General features: G+C 44.4%; 1 protein-coding gene across 7 annotated transcripts in view; it reads right to left on the bottom strand.

Moving 5' to 3' along the window:
* Positions 1-18,735, bottom strand: part of LOC106587586 (chromodomain-helicase-DNA-binding protein 9) — a 121,828-nt gene extending 103,093 nt beyond the window's left edge. For 3 of the 7 annotated variants that reach the window (XM_045708564.1, XM_045708565.1, XM_045708562.1), the window contains exons 1-2: positions 17,814-18,068; positions 8,304-10,102 (exon numbers count right to left, since the gene is read on the bottom strand). In XM_045708564.1, the coding sequence (XP_045564520.1) occupies positions 8,304-9,965 (1,662 nt within the window). In that variant the 5' untranslated portion in view covers positions 9,966-10,102; positions 17,814-18,068. Of the gene's footprint in view, positions 1-474; positions 685-8,303; positions 10,103-17,813; positions 18,069-18,635 lie in introns of those variants that run through there. The other 4 variants (XM_045708563.1, XM_045708570.1, XM_045708568.1 and 1 more) reach the window with 4 other exon arrangements.

Raw genomic sequence — 18,735 nt, forward strand, 5'->3', positions numbered from 1 at the left:
TAATGTCATGATCCACAGTCCAAATGCCTTTCCCCTATTCCCCTTGCCGTATTTAGTGCTGGGTTCCCTATTTAGTGCTAAGCTAAGTCTAACTGAATGAGAGCCACTGAAAGTCTCATTAGAGTCCCTGTAGAGTAGACTGTGTAAATCTGTTCTCCACTTTCTCTCCCCAGAGACAGACTATGCTAGGCAGGCTAGCGTTCAGCAGGCTGCCTGGTGGTTGAGCTGAGTTCATTCCTGTCAGCCAGTGAAAGGTTAACCTGACTGCAGCTCAAGGAAGAGGTCACTTTGGGTTGTGTCACCCCTCACATTCCTCTCATACAAAACCTCATGTTAGCACTGAACCCGCTGGCTATCGCACGCTCCTCTCCAAACCCCTAGCCAGCCAACAAAGTCAAAGCTATTTAATCCCCTGTGAGCGGGGGAGAGAGAGAAAAAAATGCAGAATAAAAGAGAATGGGTTTTTATTCAGACCTACTGTGCAGTTTGGGGCTGGCAAGGCTCCCACATGCTCCTCACAGTCTAGGCTAAATCCAAGTACAACTCTCTCACCCCTCCCTCTACTAACTAGCCACCCATTTCCTCCTCTAGTGTCCCCCCACAGCCCGCCCCTTCCGTCCACAGCCAAAACCACCCCGCTATAAATAGAGCCGACTTCCTGTTTACCTTTGACCCCCACTAGATCCCACCCACTCCTGGCAGGCCTCCACTACCAGCAGGCAGATGAGCCCGGATGACTGGGGGAACAGAGAGAGGCAGTCATAAAGAGAGAGAGAGGCAGTCAGAAAGAGAGAGAGGCAGTCAGAAACAGCTAGGGAGAGAGAGAGAGAGAGAGAGAGAGAGAGAGAGGCTATGTGCACACTGCACACAAAATGAGGTAGAAACTGAGCTGCACTTCCTAACCTCCTGCCAAATGTATGACCATATTAGAGACACATATTTCCCTCAGATTAAACAGACCCACAAAGAATTTGAAAACAAATACATTTTTGATAAACTCCCATATCTATTGGGTGAAATACCACAGTTTGCAATCACAGCAGCAAGATTTGTGACCTGTTGCCACAAGAAAAGGGCAACCGGTGAAGAATAAACACTATTGTAAATACAACCTATATTTATGTTTATTTATTTTCCCTTTTGTACTTTAACTATTTGCACCTTATTACAACACTGTATATAGAGATAATATGACATTTAAAATGTATTTTTTCTTTTGGAACTTTTGGAGTGTAATGTTTACTGTCAATTTGTTATTGTTTATTTCACTTTTGATTACTATCTATTTCACTTGCTTCGGCAATGTAAACATATGTTTCCCATGCCAATAAAGCCCCTTATATTGAACATTAAATTGACAGATCGAGAGAGACTGATAGACCTACAGACCAGAGAGAGAGAGCCAACTGCAGCCAGAGAAACAGCCAATCATATCTCAGCCTCATGGAGGGCAGGTTTCCCCGTGGCAGGGACCCCTCCCCCTCCGAGTAGAGAAGTTTCTTGGTGTCAGGTTTCAAGGCTGACTGCAGCACTCTCTGCCTGGCTGGCTGGCTGGCTGGCTGACTGACTGGCTGGGAGTTACATAAACTTCACCCAGGAAGGTCAGGAAGCAACAAAGACAGCAATTCAGTGGGGGCCCACAGCCACAGACACCCTCGGCTGAGTCGGCCTCACACACACGCCCCCCCCCCCCCACCACCACTCTAGTTTCAACGCCCCCAGAGGCCAGAGGAGGGGGTGAGGGGAGAGGGAGGAGGGGGAGTCACAGAATAAATGTAAACCACTGATGCACTGAGTCAGACAGGAGGCACCTGCTGTACAGCACAGCAGCTCATCATCATCATGTTTTGCTTTTTCCCCTCACACTACACAGCTGATTCAAATAATCAAAGCTTGATGATAACTTGGTTATTTGAATCAGCTGTGTAGTGCTAGGGCAAAAACCAAAACATGCAACCGGGCGGTGCCCAGGATCGAGTTTGGGAAACCCTGGTCTATAAAATTGTGTCTATTTTGAAAAATACTGAATCAGGTTATTACTATCCTAAAGGGTTGTGCCTGTCCCATCGATAACCCTATGGCAGTGTGCTGTACATAGGCCCACTGAGGACATCTTCGAACAGACCAAGCAAAGACTAATTAAAATTGCCTTGGTGTGACCATATCCAACCAGGCCCTTTCATACTCAGCTCCAACACCCTTTATCATACTGCTGTCTTCACAATGACTGGGAACAAAGGCCCTCTGTCTAGAAGCCAGTCTCTCTGTGTGACTAACAGTGAACAGAACCAGCCCACGTCACAGCCAAGCACTAGCTCCTGAGGACTAGGCCTACAACAGGCTGGAGACTAGGGATGGGTGGTATACCATATTTTACGATATACCAGTATTGATGCACTGACCGGTTTGGGTTTTTACTTTACCTTGTAAAGCTGTATATTATTGTTTGGTTTGTTAAATGTGTTACGCCACTCCGCCGCGTGTAATAATGCCAGTTTACTCCGTTTGCTACTTGAGTCATCTCTCTCCCCCTCTCCTTCCACACACACCAAGCCCCGCATCTTGTCACTCAAGCAGAACAGTTTTTGCGCTACCACGAGTCACTAATACTAATCGCTAGTTAGTTGGCTAGCTAGCCAGCTAAATGTACTTAGTCAGAGCAAACGTAGCTAGAAAGCTAGCTAATACAGCCTGATATCAGTGCTGGTGTAGGCCTACATCAGCATGTTGTTTGTGCAACGGTATATTCTAAATCAGAGAGGAATTGGTAAAGCATGAATATTTTAGTGACATCAAAGCTACAGTAAGAGAAAACATTTCATGTAACATTAATTAGGGTCCACTACGAAACACTGACCAACACTTTGGTTCCTCCCCTGTCACAATAACCACTCCCTGGCTTTTTCATTTGTTGTTATGTCAAACAACACTGTTTTCAAAGTGCCCACTACATTCCAACTTTTGGTTGAAATTTCATTGAACAGTATAAAACAATCATAACGGACAAAGCTCCATTAAAAACACTTAAAATGTATGTGTTTCCACCCTAGGGTCATGCACTAGTCATAAAGCATATTTAGAACTTAATTATTCAAAAACCTCAAATATCGTAAAAAATGTGAAACATATTGTGATATGATATTTTGGCCATATCGCCCAGCCCTACTTTATAGTATTTGGGTGAAAAAACATATTATCCATTAGTAGTGATAATGTGCATGGAAAAACATTTGCTTGCTATCTCGGCAAGAGGACCAGAGCAGCATTGATCATGGCTGGGTCTCAAGAACAAGACAGAATCCATCCAGCTCTCCATCATTAAAGACAGACGGAAATCCTAATTAGCCACATGCAGTGCAGGCTAGGGACAGACACAGTGCTTCATTTGTCAATCGGGAGGAGCCGGAGCAAAATGTGAGCGCGAGAGGGTGGTGATCTATGGACCTCTGTGGTACCGGAACACATTACAGAAAGAAGACAATCACTGTTATAGTAAAGCATTGCATGCATATCATCACATTTGCGTAGTGGCATAGAGCAGTAGAGTATAGGCACTTACAGAAGAAGTTGCACACATGGATAACATTTTTAGTGGCCTAGGGTCTGGGAAAAATGTGGCCTTTTATAAATGCATTTCATGCAATTCTACATCATTTTACATGGCTGGAGATTTTGGCAGAATCTTTTTAATGCCGCATTCAAAACATGGGAACTCGGGTTTGGGAAATCTCTGACTTCCGACTTCAGTGTGTTCAAGACAACTGGGAACTCGGGGAAAAAACAAGCTCCGAATGGGAACATTTTATTTGAATGGTCATCCAACTCGGAATTCCAAGTTGGGAACTCAGGCCTCTTTCTAGAGCTCCGACTTTCCCACCTGAAAATCACTGACGTCATGATTCAACTTAGTTTTTTCCCCAGAGTTCCCAGTTGTCATGAAAACACCATAATACCGCACAAATGACGCAAATGACAGGCTACTTTGACACTGACAAACTGAGATCAATAAAAATGACCTTGCCTTGAATCCATCAATAGTCTAGGCCTAGGTGTGTGGAAACACATATTGTAGGCTACAATGTGAGAAGGAAATTATAGTCCTAAAAATGCTTTCTAGTTTCACTGACTCACCCAATGATGAGCATCACACTCACTGGTGATGGCCGATGCGCTCGTGCCAAAAGCCTCTCTCTCTTGTTTTACTTTGTAAACAATAGGTCTATTTGGAAGTTGATTAAATATTTTGGTAGCCTACAGCAGAACGATTAGATTCTTCTCTTTTCAGCAGTAGCCATTTGCTTTCCAATCTGTGTTTTCCAGCGAGTGCAAAAGGCATTTTTTGTCTGCATGCTGTTTATTAACTGACAGATTTCCCGCGTGTTCCCAACTGGCTATGCCTTGTTATTGGGCTACATTTCACAGCTAGACACATTTTTTTTAAAGACGCTGATGTTCCTCTGTGGCTAAATGATATGCTTTCTCATGGTGTACTAGGCTATTCTGAATTATTTCATTTCTTTCTGAACAGACAGCAGTAACTCTATAACTTTGGCAAATATATTTCAATTGATCAGGGGTGCTGCAGCTCCTCCAGAACCCTTCGCACGGCTATGATTCTATAAGGAAATAAATGATGAAGTGCAACACTGGAGAGATCAGCGTTGCAGGCTCATTCATGTCTATCAGAGCGGAGGGAGAGAGATCATAGAAAGTGAATCTCGTTCCAGTTCTGTGAGACACAGGCGCACTTCTCACACAGGCACGACCAAACCCAAATCAGGCCCGGGCTGGGGGGTGGTGGGGGGTAGGATAACTAACGAAGAGACAACTCAAATTAACTTTGATCGCTTTTAGTCAAATTGTTACATTGCAAAAAGTTTCAATAATTGTTCATGCCATGAGAAGTACCGGATCCGGACAAATATGTCCCAGAATGAAACAGTCCAAAAAGGAGAGGTGCCGATCCGACACCTCTCCTTTTTAGACCGTTTTGTTAGGCTTATGGTTTGCAAATGAAGCGCTGGACAAACACAGGGCCATGGGGTGAGACAGGGTCAGACACAGGGCCATGGGGTGAGACAGGGTCAGACACAGGACCAGAGAGTGAGACAGGGTCAGACACAGGACCAGAGAGTGAGACAGGGTCAGACACAGGACCATGGGGTGAGACAGGGTCAGACACAGGACCAGAGAGTGAGACAGGGTCAGACACAGGACCAGAGAGTGAGACAGGGCCAGTGACAGGACCAGGGAGTGAGACAGGGCCAGAGACAGGGAGTGAGACAGGACCAGAGGGTGAGACAGCACCAAAGACAGGCAGTGAGACAGGACCAGAGACAGGACCAGGGGGTGAGACAGGACCAAAGACAGGGAGTGAGACAGGACCAGAGACAGGACCAGGGGGTGAGACAGGACCAAAGACAGGCAGTGAGACAGGGCCAGAGACAGGCAGTGAGACAGGGCCAGAGACAGGCAGTGAGACAGGGCCAGAAACAGGCAGTGAGACTAGGACAGGGGGGTGGGCACCACTCTATCCCCTGATGCCCTGCCTGTTCAGCAAACACACTATCTGTTGGCTCTTCACACACCAGTGGACATGAATAGAGCAGTCTACCCATAAGCATCAACAGAAGGGTGGATGTTGACACAGACTGAAGGGAAGCTGGGCCTGTTTGCTGGTGTTCCATGTCCCATTTCAATTAGCGGATGGACAAATTGGCTGCTGGGTCAAAACATCAGTCTGTGCTTGAGTATTTGTACTTGCACATCATCATCTGCACATCTATCACTCCAGTGTTAATGCTAAATTGTAATTATTTCGCCTCTATGGCCTATTGACTGCCTTACCTCCCTAATCTTACTACATTTTCACACACTGTACATAGATTTTTCTATTTTCTTTCTATTGTGTTATTGACTGTACGTTTGTTTATCCCATGTGCAACTCTATGTTTTTGTCGCACTGCTTTGCTTTATCTTGGCCAAGTCGCAGTTGTAAATGAGAACTTGTTCTCAACTGGCCTACCTGGTTAAATAAAGGTGAAATAACAAATAAACTAAAAATTCAGCCTACCTGTTAGTCTAAGTGGTAGAGTTGAGAGAGACAGAGCTATGCTGTAGAGACAGGGTAAAGACCTAGTGACTTGTGAATCACCACTCACCATAGAGTGTGTGTGTGTGTGTGTGTGTGTGTGTGTGTGTGTGTGTGTGTGTGTGTGTGTGTGCGCGTGCGTGCGCGTGTGTGTGTGTGTGTGTGTGTGTGTGTGTGTGTGTGTGTGTTTACAGTTTACAGAGCCAGTCAGAGAGAGTTCTGATGAGTGCTGAGCTGCATGTGCCAGCACCAGGGCCATGGAAGGGAACAGACACACTGTGCTGCTGCTGATCAGACATGGGTTCTAACACCATTTGAAATCTTTAGCCTGCCTGGAGTTCCAGATGGGTGGAGTTAGTAGTTTTGGGACTATTCTATTGGTTCCATTAATCAAGCACAGTTGAAGTATTTGACATAATATCAAATAGTACTTGAACCCAGGTCTGACATACAGTACAGACTGCTGCTGACGGTCCTCTTTGCCTGGCTGTCTGCGTCACTGTGGAGCCAGGCTCAGAGAGGTGTGTGGATGGATGTTGCTACGCTACTGGCCAGCTCAGCTCCAGGATCCGCCTTGTGCCTGTCAGAGCCAGAGCAGCACACAAATGCACTCTCTACCTCTCTCTGTGTCTGTCATTAGCCTCCCTCCTCTCTCTCTCTCTCTCTCTTTCCAAGCTGCCCCTACTCACTCTCTCTGTCCATCTCTATCCCCTCTCCCTCCCCCTCCTCTCCCTAACTACTCCCTCTGTCCATCTCTATCCCCTCCTCTCCCTATCTCACTCACTCCATCTCTATCCGCTCTCCCTCCCCCCCTCCCTCCCTCTCTCACTCACTCCCTCTGTCCATCTCTATCCTCTCTCCCCCCCTCCTCTCCCTCTCTCTCACTCAAAGACACACACGCACAGAGAAAACCACAAGAGCAACCACCCCCACACTCTACACTCTATCTAGCCATGTAGTGAGTGCAGTGCGCAGCAGCAAGACAGACAGACAGACAGTCAGGCAGTGTCTCTAGCCTCTAGCCTGCCCTGACCCACATCTATAGCCTTGAGTACGCTTAGTTACTGTAAGTCCTGGAGACACTGCTGCCACTCTTAATCAGGCCCTGGGACACAGCTAGGTTACTGTAGTTACCTGCTGTCTGTCTGTGTCCCAAATGGCATCCTATTCTCTATTTAGTGCACTACTTTTGACCAGGGCTTTGGTCAAATATAGGGAAAAGGGTGCCATTTAGGACACATCACTGGAAGGATAGCTAGAATAGGCTGTATTATTATAATTTAAAGAAGGGCTGAGCCTCCTTCCCCTCCCTCACTCCCTCCCTCCCTCCACCTCCCCCTGACTGCAGGTGCACCAAATATGCTCATGCTCTTCCAGGGCTAGTTAAACATTACATGGGTGGCTGGCTGGCGTCTGGCTGCTGAGAGGAGTGAAAGCATGGCAAGGCTCTCTCTAGTCTCTACGTCAGTGCAAGAGATTTATCCATTAACGTAGCTGTCACAAATACATGTCTCACTGTCAATTCTTTGCATTCATTTCCAACATAATTGGAACTGAATAGATAAAACAACCTGGATAAGATGCAGATCTAGATTTAAATGGGAATGAAATGAGAAATAATTTGACATTTGACAATTCGCTTCACCAATCCCCTCCTGTCCATGTGGTCAAGTGGAAGGACAACTATTAGCACCAACAACCACAACTATTCTATACATCCGCAATGTGTATTTCTTCCCCTGTAGTAATACATTAAAGCTGCAATATGTAACTTTTTGAATGACCTGACCAAATTCACATAGAAATGTGACATAGATCTGTCATTCTCATTGAAAGCAAGAAGTCGTAGATCTGTTCTATGTGGGCTATTTCTAAGTTTCATTTTTGCGTCTTTTACTTACGGTTTTGTACACCAGCTTCAAACAGCTGAAAATACAATATTTTTGGTTTTGGGAAATATATTTCACAGTGGTTTAGATGGTACAATGACTATACTTGCTTGTTTTGTCACATAAACTGAAATTAGGATTGTAGCAACCAGGAAATGGCGGAGTGATTTCTGCATAGTGCATCTTTAAATATATGAAGGAGAACTCTGCGGAATCTGGATAACTAGGTACTTCATCCATATCATCCTTTCTGAGTCTGTCAGCATATGTCAGCCTAGCCAGCCTCAGACTGAAAGCAAGTGTTAATGGCCCAGTGGGTTTACCTGTATCTTGTAGTCCATGGATATGGAGATCCTGTCTTCCTCCTTCATCTCTTCTTCTTCCTCTCCCTTTCCATTCCTCTCTCCATCCCCACCATTGGTCCAGGAACAGTTGGAGTCGTGGTGGTCGTGCTGACTGAGGGCAGCCTCCAGCTGGGGCAGCAGCTCATCAGCCAGCAGGTCCGGAGCCTCCAGGCCCTCAAAGCCCCCTCCTTGGGCCTCCACCTCCCCTTGCAGCCCTGCCAGGCTAACCTCTAGAGGCACGTAGCCGTTAGTGGTAGTGGTGCTGGCCGGAGGTCTGGTAACTTCCAAGTTAGATCCACAGTTCTGGGGCTGGTGCTGGTCTGGAACGAGCTGGCTGACTGCACTGGGGTAGCAGCTCATGGCCTGGCCAAACATCTCAGATGAGTCGTAGTTCCCTTGGGTCTGCCTGGAGCAGCGCAGAGCCCGGAAGGGACATTCGTCCTCAGCCTGGCTGACTGGGACCTGCTCGGGCTGATGATGCTGAGTCATCCCTGGAGCAGATGAAAATGCACATCCAGCTCCCACGAGAGAGAGTTCAGGCACTGAGGAGGGCAGGGGAGTGGTGGTGGTGATCATGGACACTGGGGCTAAAGAGAGAGGCTGGCTCAGGCTGGAGATGCCAGGCTGTCCCTGGCCAGGGAAGGAGTATTGGGAGGGAGGGTAGGCGGTGGTGGAGCTCACTGAGCAGGAGGACAGGGTGTGAGCCATGGGGGAGGAGGTCTGCATGGAGAAGGACATGCTAGAGTCCTCTGGCCCTACCCCAGGAAAGGCCCCCTGAGTCCCCTGCACCAGCTGGTAGCCACCCTGCTGTGGTGGGGTTCCAGCCAGTGAGACATTGGGGGTTTCCACATTAGCTTTGGCCAGAGCCCCTGAGTTAGGCACAGCCCTGGAGTGGAACAGGGTCCCCCCGGTGGTAAGCTGCTGGTTGTGGGGAGCTGGCTGTTGGTTGGCCTGGTGGAAGGGGAAGCTGTGGTGCTGCTGGGGCAGAGACTGAGGGTTCACTACCTGTTGATGAAGGTGCTGCTGCTGCTGCTGGTTCAGAAGCTGGTGTTGCTGCTGTAACTGCTGCACTTGTTGTTGCTGAAGTTGTTGTTGACAAGGGTGGTGCTGCTGCTGTGGCTGTGGCTGTCGGAGGTGATGCTGTTGGTTGTGGAGTTGCTGCTGCTGTTGTTGATGTAGTTGTTGTTGTTGCTGGGGCACTGAGTGGTAGAGGTTCCCGTTCTGGTCCTGGTTGCCCCACATGGGGCTGCTGTTGGAAAACAACGCGTTGGATTGGGGTGCCTGACCAATTGAGCGTCTATGGAACTGGGTATGCTGTGCTGCAATCATCCCTCCACCACCCACACCCTCAGAGCCAGCGAAGGGCTGTCCCATGGAGTTCTGAGCCTTCATGCCCGGAAAATGCCCCATCTGCTGCCCATAAGCCATGCTCTGTTGGGTGGAGGAGGGCATGGAGGTGGGTATCATCCCGGGGTGTTTCCCTGCCCCCATCGGCTCCACCTGTAGGGGCTCAAAGCCTACGCTGAGGTTGAGCTCATCCACCAGCGAGGGTCCAGGGGGGAAGCCCTCCTCAGCCAGCCCGTCCAGCCCTCCCACAAACAGGTTGGGGTCGTCAAAGAAGTCCATGATGGGATCTGTCATAGCCCAGGGGCCAGGGTCAGTCTTCCGGAGACCAGTCCCCCACGTTGGTCCTCTGCTGGGTTCTAGCTGGTGCTGAGGAGCGTCACGTGTTACTGAGCTACAGTATGTCCATCACAGACTGGCTCTGGAGAGAAAAACTAAGACAAAACCTCAAGTCAGATTTAACAGAGAGAAGAAAAACATGCATCTTTAAACATGTCTTGTTCATACTGAGCTGTGTGTGGGCTGCACAATAAAGAGATTTTCAGTTGTCAAATAGATTTTAAGCAATGTAGCCTCTCTTTTAGATGTTCATCCTGTGTTTTTCAAATCAATACACTTCTAGTTGTTTTCAAGATCTCCATACACCTCTACCTCATATACACTACGATAAGCAATTTATTACCATAACAGACACTCTCAGCCACGTAAACGTCAACAGTAAAAACAGCGGCTGCAAAAAAGCCAAGTAATGGCTAGGTCAGACAGGCCTGGGATGAATTTGGCACCGTCAATTATCTCTGGTTGGCAGCAGGTAGTTGTGTGGTAACGCATTTGATCTGATCTAAACTGAACCAACTGCCAGACAGACCAACAGCCAGGTGCCTCTAGTCTTCCTCGGTTCAAAGCCCCCTGATCCGCTCAGCCTCAGCCCTGTGGCTGTGCCTGCTATCTACCGAGCCGTCTGTCTGCTAGTAGCTACTGAATGTGTGGGAGGAAGGTGCAGACAGACAGATAGACAGCTGATGCTGTTTGTGTCAACAGTCAAGGAGGTTTGCTCAGGATGCATCTAACCACAGACCAATGACCAATAGAAGATGACGGAACACTTGTGTTAGTCAAGACCTGCTGACTCATACTCACCACACACACTCACCTCACTTCAAACACTTTGACATGCCTTCCTGAATGTACAGTCATGGCTCTCACAAGTCTTCTGATTCAGAGGGGGGGCATACAACTGAGATCCAATGCTTCAACCACAACTCGTGAACCTCTGTTAAGGTTAAGTGGGGTAGTGGGTAGGTTTGGGCGGTATACCGTATACCGGGGTATTTGGAAATATCCACGGGATGGTTTCTCAATACCGTTAACTATTTATTTCAAGTTTTTCTATATATTTTAATATTTGTAGCTACTTTGTAAGTAAATACTTTCAGTCAACTTGGGCAATATGTTAGAAGATAAAGAGTTCTTAATTTCACTTGTCACATTATTTTACATTATGAAGCTCACCGTAGCTCCCCAGAACAGTTGAGCCAGTCACGTGTTTGTTTGTAAATGGCACAAAGCGGGAGCAGTTGAGTTGAGCTGTGTATTGACAGGGGTTGCGTTTTATATTGAAAGTCAAGTGTTTTTTTGCTTCAATAGAGCGATCAGGGACGTGCAACTATAGTTTTCCTTCACATAAAATACATTACTGCAACACATTCAGCAGAATATATCTTAATTTTCATCAGATGACAGCAGAAGAGCAACACTATTTGGCAGGCAGCCACAGAAGTAGGCTAAATGAGCTTACAATGAACATGCCAGGTATTTCTTTACAAAAACAATGCATGGCCATCATAATTCTGTTTATTATAGAAAGAATGTAGCTAGCTACATTTCCTAATGTTTTTCTTAAAGTTAATCTGGAGAAAAGTAGGCTGGCTACACTGAGAAAAGCACCACAGAAAAGTAGCTACATCAGAACGCTGTCTGCTGATAGAATGCTCTTAGTGAATTCTCTTCCAAGTGGAGAAGTGCAACTGAAGCACAAAATTAGTCTGATGCCAAGTAGAAATTACGGAGCATTTTAGATTTGCGTTTACAAAATGCAGCAATATATTTCTTATGCGTTTTATCTTTTCTTCCAGCGTGGAAAAGCGAAGAATACTGCGTTAACGTGACCCCTAAGTTTAATTTGATGGTTATCTAAGTAAGTGGCAAAATGAATAAGGTGACGGGGCATCCATCATATTGTGTTGGCTTTCTGCCGTGTTTGAAAAGTCAAAGCCCTTTGAATGAGTTATCTGTACAGCTGCCACTGCTGTCTTTTGATTTCCTTGTGTTTTTTCTCCTCTCCTTTCTCAGCCTGTCTTCTTCTCTAAGCAGAGCAAGCAGGCCTGTTGCCCTAGAGACTCCAGACTCCACACAGATACAGCACGTACACATGCTGCTCCAGAACCAGTACTGTTTATTGCACAATGTCTCTCATTCACATTTGTTTGTAAATGTCCAAACTCACAAAAAATTACATTCAGTAGCTCTAACATATACATGTATAACTTTATAGCTGGGCTGCCTGTCTTTGCAATATTTATTTTTCCATTTGTGCTTGTGAGCATATTTAGCTAGCAGCCTCCATGGTAAAACTGTACATCTCGGGATGAGAGAAGGACAATATGAAGATATGAAAATCTGCATACCACCCAACCCTAGTAGTGGGGCTGTCCCTGGCTATGATGAAACCTTAATTTTTACTCATTGTTACAAAGGCCCAGTATGCCATATGACACAAGCACACAACCAAGACAATACACAAGATTCATACAGGAAGCATCAAGACTTAACCCTAACCTGGTTACTGTGAATCATTAATGTAGCCTTACTCATCTTCATAAATGACAGATGTTATGGAATGGAGGTCCAGCACAACATGGACAGCTATACCAGTTAGAACTGTGTTTAACAGGAGCACCAGATAGCAGGGGCCAGATCATATCCCATGCCCAGCTCTTGGCTATACTAGAGCTCTGTTCTCATGTGACTAGCAGCCAGCCCAGGAGTAGGAGAGTATTCTCTTCTCTTGCAACACAGACCTACAGCTGAGGGCAGGCTAGGCATGAAAAGAGAACTCCCATTGCTCTCAGCCACTTAGCAGGGCTCCATTGTAACTGACAATGAGCAGAATGGCCAGGCCTAATTCTCCCAAACAGACAGGAAAATCTGATCACTCAATTAGAGGTAACATCAGACCAGAATCCTACCCGGGCTGCTCGACGAACTGAACGAGTAATCAGAGGTAGGTTAGGTAGCTTATCTGAGCCGCATAGAGTTCTTCCTGCTGCTGCTTCTTCGTCTTGTATTAGTTGGGATCAATGATGAACTGTAGAACCTAAGCTATATGATGTACAATAAAACCGGTTATAGGCTGTCTATGGTTGAGACTAGGGCTGTCCCACACTAAATAATAGCTTGGTTGACCGAAAGTCGTAATTTTTAAACGTGTATTTTTCATATATAGACACACCCAATGTATTTTAATAAAATCAACTATATATGCATTGAGCTTGTCTGATGCTTTAAGAGCAGTTTTTGATTAAATAAGACACAAATGACTCAAGAGGGAGCCAGAGATGAAGATAATCAGAAGAAGAAAAACTTAACATGACCATCCTCCTCCCGCTCCTACTGGCTTTTGCAGATTCTGCTGCTACTCTGCTGAAGTTGCCGGTAATAGGCTACACGAGTTGGTAACCTTTCTGATGTGGAATGTCATTTTATCTTACAATTTCTACTGATCTGCATGCCAGTTATGGTTTTCATATGCACATTTTCATGTAACAGTTACAGTAACAGTTACAGTTACAACAGTTTAATTTAAAATAACGTCTTCGTATGTCAAAATCATTGTCATGTGGTGAATCAAAATTCTATCCAAATCTTAATGAAAATGATACAAACCTAAAAAGTAACTTCTATTGCCAACTATGTAAAATAGCTTATAAAACCTACAAATAAAAACAGAAATATTGAAAATATCCTGATCAAAATAAATATCTTATAAATCACATTGGCTGTGCATGGCCTGTCTGCAAAGAACTTGAAACATTGTATCAACTATTAACTAGGGTGTGGCCTGAAGCTCATGCTAGCAAACTTGCAACATTGTATGAAATATTCTGTTTCCTGCCAGTGAGCTCTGAACAGACACAACTGTAGGCTATATGCGCAAGGGATAAGAAGTAATCAATGCGCATCCTTACTCAACAAGGAGCGCTCCAAACAAAACACAATGACTAAATTGTCAAAACTAGTAAATAGAATGAAACAAACCTCCGCAATGGATTAGTTCACTGAGATGGGCGCGAATAAGACAAGGTGTCTTGTGTGCCATAAAAATTATATATATTTACTTCTGCTCAACTAAAAAAAATATTGGTCGACCAAACAATCGACCAGTCGACTAATTGGGGTCAGCCCTAGTTGAGACTTTATCGAATCAGACATTTCTGTTGATATGGCCTCTTAAAGTCTCAGTGATAGACATTGAGAATATCCAAATGTTCCTCTATGCCTCCCTTGAACAAATACAAGTAACAATGGAGGTGAAGGCATGGTTGGATACTGTAGGCTAAATGCTTTAGGAATAAAAAGAGACAACAGGTTAGAGAACCAATGTGGCTGTCAGTCAGACCTGTCTGCCTGCTCAAGCGAATGGGATAACTTGTGACAATGTACAACGTTAACAGATGAAGCTAGCTGACTGCTTTTAACTTTAGTTTTGGGCAACGGGGTTCGGTAGCTGGCTAGCTAGTTATTTCAATAGGAGAGCAACAAGGATTCCATAATCATTGTTAAGAATATTGAAAATGACTGCAGTTTCTACTGGTCATTGTTTTCAGGCTGGTTGGATTGGTGCTAGCTAGGTACCAAGCTAAAGCTAGCTAGCTACCGCAGAAGCTGCTAATAACGTCTGTATGAAAGATACAGTTGAAATCGGAAGTTTACATACACCTTAGCCAAGTACATTTAAACTCAGTTTGTCACAATTCCTGACATTTAATCCCATAAGACAAGGTGTCTTGTGTGCCATAAAAATTTTCACATTCTTAAAATAAAGTTGTGATCGTAACTGGCCTAAAACAGAGAATTTTTACTGGTGTCTTGTGTGGTGTCTTGTGTGCCATAAAAATTATATATATTTACTTCTGCTCAACTAAAAAAAATATTGGTCGACCAAACAATCGACCAGTCGACTAATTGGGGTCAGCCCTAGTTGAGACTTTATCGAATCAGACATTTCTGTTGATATGGCCTCTTATCCCAGTAAAAATCCCAGTAAAAATTCTCTGTTTTAGGCCAGTTAGGATCACAACTTTATTTTAAGAATGTGAAATGTCAGAATAACAGTAGAGAGAATGATTTAGTTCAGCTTTAATTTCTTTCATCACATTCCCAGTGGGTCAGAAGTTTACATACACTCAATTAGTATTTGGTAGAATTGCCTTTAAATTGTTTAGCTTGGGTCAAATGTTTTGGGTTGCCTTCCACAAACATCTCACAATACATTGGGTGAATTTTGGCTGGTGTAACTGAGTCAGGTATGTAGGCCTCCTTGCTCACACACGCTTTTTCAGTTCTGCCCACAAATTTTCTATAGGATTGAGGTCAGGGCTTTGTGATGGCCACTCCAATACCTTGACTTTGTTGTCCTTAAGCCATTTTGCGACAACTTTGGAAGTATCTTTGGGGTTATCGTCCATTTGGAAGACCCATTTGCAACCAAGCTTTAACTTCCTGACTGGTGTCTTGAGATGTTGCTTCAAGAAATTTGTGGAGTGGTTGAAAAACTAGTTTCAATGACTCCAAACGAAGTGTATGTAAACTTCTGACTTCAACTGTATTTGCAAACATTTTTCATCCTGCTCGTTTGATCCTGATCTAATTTCAAATGCTCACACAGACATTTTCTAATTCGGGCAAACAAATAATGCCTTATTACCAACGCAGGATTGTACAGCTTTGACAGTAATGGTGGCGCTTGGCCTGCATGTGCAAATTCAGCACACAGAACATTCTATAATAGAATTGTGTTATTTGATGTGTCAAATTAAAAGATTATTTGACGTGTCAAATAGTGTAATTTGACGCAAAACCCCAAACGGTGATCCATAATTTATTCACATTGCTTTACAAAAAAATATCACTTATTGTGTATATTACATTTGTTTTATTTTATGGCTTTATTATTTTACTCCAAGTCATCATTTCATCTCTATAGAGCTGCAACCTATGCTGTCTGACAAAATCACTATTTTGTAGTTCTTCAAAGTAAATAAGACATACTTTATGACTGCTGAATACCAACTCTCATGTATTTTCAGGTAGAGATAGTGCACAAAGCAACAGCTGCTTTCTATATCACCTCACGATTGCGCATTCTTCTGTCTCCACAGTAGCTGGCATGAAAGAAACACAGACCGGACTAGTAGATGCGCAATGGATTATGGTCATTGTAGTTAATTACCACATTTTATGCACTAAACTATGTATAATATTGGCCTGTTGGAAACAACAACTCCCTACTACACTGAACAGTTCAGGCTAGATCTGATTTATCTCTAGAGAAACGGTGCAATGTGCGCATTAAGCTCACCGAAGAAGAAAAAAAATAGGAAATGCAATGAACCAACGTCTGTCAATCAGTTATTTTGGTTAATCGCTCAGCACTACCCTTGGGTGTAGCTTTAGCAGAGATGCCAACAACCGTAAATTCCGGTTTTCAGGGGATATGGAAGAGAGAGCCTGTGACACGACTTCCCTTCAATTAACAAGGAGACAATCCATCTTAACTCCTCCTTTACATTTACTAGATTGATTGAACAGTGCAGAAGGGAACATCTCCAGACATATCTTTTATTTTTATTCTCATCAAGACCAGAATCTTCAGGATCTAGTTTCAAGCATTTTTTTTTTTTTAATTGCATGTAGTAGGTAGGCTAAGACTTTGCTTATAAATGCTAGGTTTGTGACGCATCTATGTAGTTCTTATGAAGACTTTATGCAGTCTAGAAAGTCTTTATAAATTGACGTTGAACCCAGATCTGCAGTGAAACTAGCTCTAGTTAATCTCTGGAGTTAAGTTTTAGCTACAGTGAAACCCACTTTAAAATGTAAAACATAATTCATTGCCAAATCGAATGTAGACTATTTGTTTGGCTGGTTTATCTGTAGGCTCTACCCTCAAAGTACTGGGTAATAATCGGCCCACCAATAACGAAAGACCCCCACCTGAATCAACTTTTCTTTTGTTAAAAAAGCATCATTGGACAATGGAGATTAATTTAACTCTCCAAGAAAACTGATCAAGGGCCATTCCAAAGCACATTCAACAGGTTCCATCATAGTCTGTGCAATATAAATGCATTCGTGTTTGTGCTGCGCTTCCTGCTTACGTTTAGTCTCCCACTGGTCACACATTGGTTGAATCAACGTTGTTTACACGTCATTTCAATGAAATTACGTTGAACCAACGTGGAATAGACGTTGAATTGAAGTCTGTGCCCAGTGGGCTAGCTACCTCTGCAAGCTGCTTGCTTCTTTCTTTGTTTATCATGAGTCTATGCCTCTTTGCCTCAAGTAGCATGATATCGCCAACCCACTATACACAACAAATAAATAGGCGTCGTCAATTTCAGAGTCCCGGTGACTTATCTAAGCACCCTAAACAAAAAAAATACAGATAACAAGTGCAGCCACAACGACAACGAAATAGAGACAGAAACAATGTAGCATCAAACTGTCCAAACTCACAAACCCGTCGTCTGTCGACGATCCAACTCCATGGATTCAGGAATCAAAATATAATTTGCACAAACTACATCTACGTGCAACGGACATCCATGATGATCATCAATCGGCTTTAATCAGCTGGCTGCTGATTACACTAGTTTGTAATGACGCTAAATAGGAATAATCCCAAGAATAGCGGTGTTATTACGAAGTAAGAAAGGTTAATAAGTATCCTATTACATTGTTGAATTTTACTTTAGAATCGGTTCTAGAATCCCTCAATTAACCACACCTGGTTTATGTGGCACAGCGAGAATCTGTAACAATGAACCCATGATAGAAAGAAGCCAGTCTGTAATGGCCACTAACCTCAGCATCCTCTGAGTGCAGCTATGGCTCGTGGCTATCTGAGCATCGAATCTTCACAATAGCCTTGCTGCACCTCCTAGTAAAAGGCTGCTTGGCACTCGATGTGTTCCCCTGTCACAACAGGTAGCTAGCTACCTAGTTAGAGAAATTAGCTGAATCTTAACTTTCTGAATCTGAAAGACAGGTGCCAAGCCTTAGGGATTTTTCCCACCATCTGTTCTTCTCGAGACTCGAATCGTACACGTGTCCCCACTTGTCTTTCCTTCCAAGCCCCTCTCCTATCGACTTCAGTGGTGTCGTGACGCCTCTGCTGAGTAGGAGAGGAGGGAAGAGCTGGATGGGACTCGACAGTCATTCATTAGGAACAATGCATTAGATTGACCACAGACAATTAAACCAGTTGTTGATGGACCCGACCGAGTTTCGTTGAGACTCCCGACTTATATCACTTTACCCTCTGCATGCACATTCATGGTAACGATGCTGAGCTCGAGGCTCGTACCATCACAGCGGGTCGCTGTCAGTTCAGGACCACCATAACGAAGCGCCGTCAATAACTTTAGTAACACGAGCGCAATATTTCGAACTCTGAGAAACGATTATGGAAATGGTATTAAGTTACAATGTTCCGCGAGACATTTGACTGATATTGTAGCTAGTTGGGTGCTTTTCAGACCGGGATTCCCACTGCTAACGTAACGTTAGTGACCACAGCTGAGCGTCACTGTCTCTCAGTCATTAGAATTACAGTTTGCTCTCAGAGTTAAAAGCTCTGTGTGGAGCCAATACTTTCTATTTAGTCGAAAATGATTTTATACTTACCGAAGTGAAGCAAAATCCGTTGACTGAAAATTATAAGAGCGAAGTTATTAACTAGTTGACCACAGCGGTTCTGCTGCTGCTGACGTGACGAATCGATGAT

This window comes from Salmo salar, chromosome ssa26 (assembly GCF_905237065.1).
Source record: "Salmo salar chromosome ssa26, Ssal_v3.1, whole genome shotgun sequence".
NCBI lineage: Eukaryota > Metazoa > Chordata > Actinopteri > Salmoniformes > Salmonidae > Salmo > Salmo salar.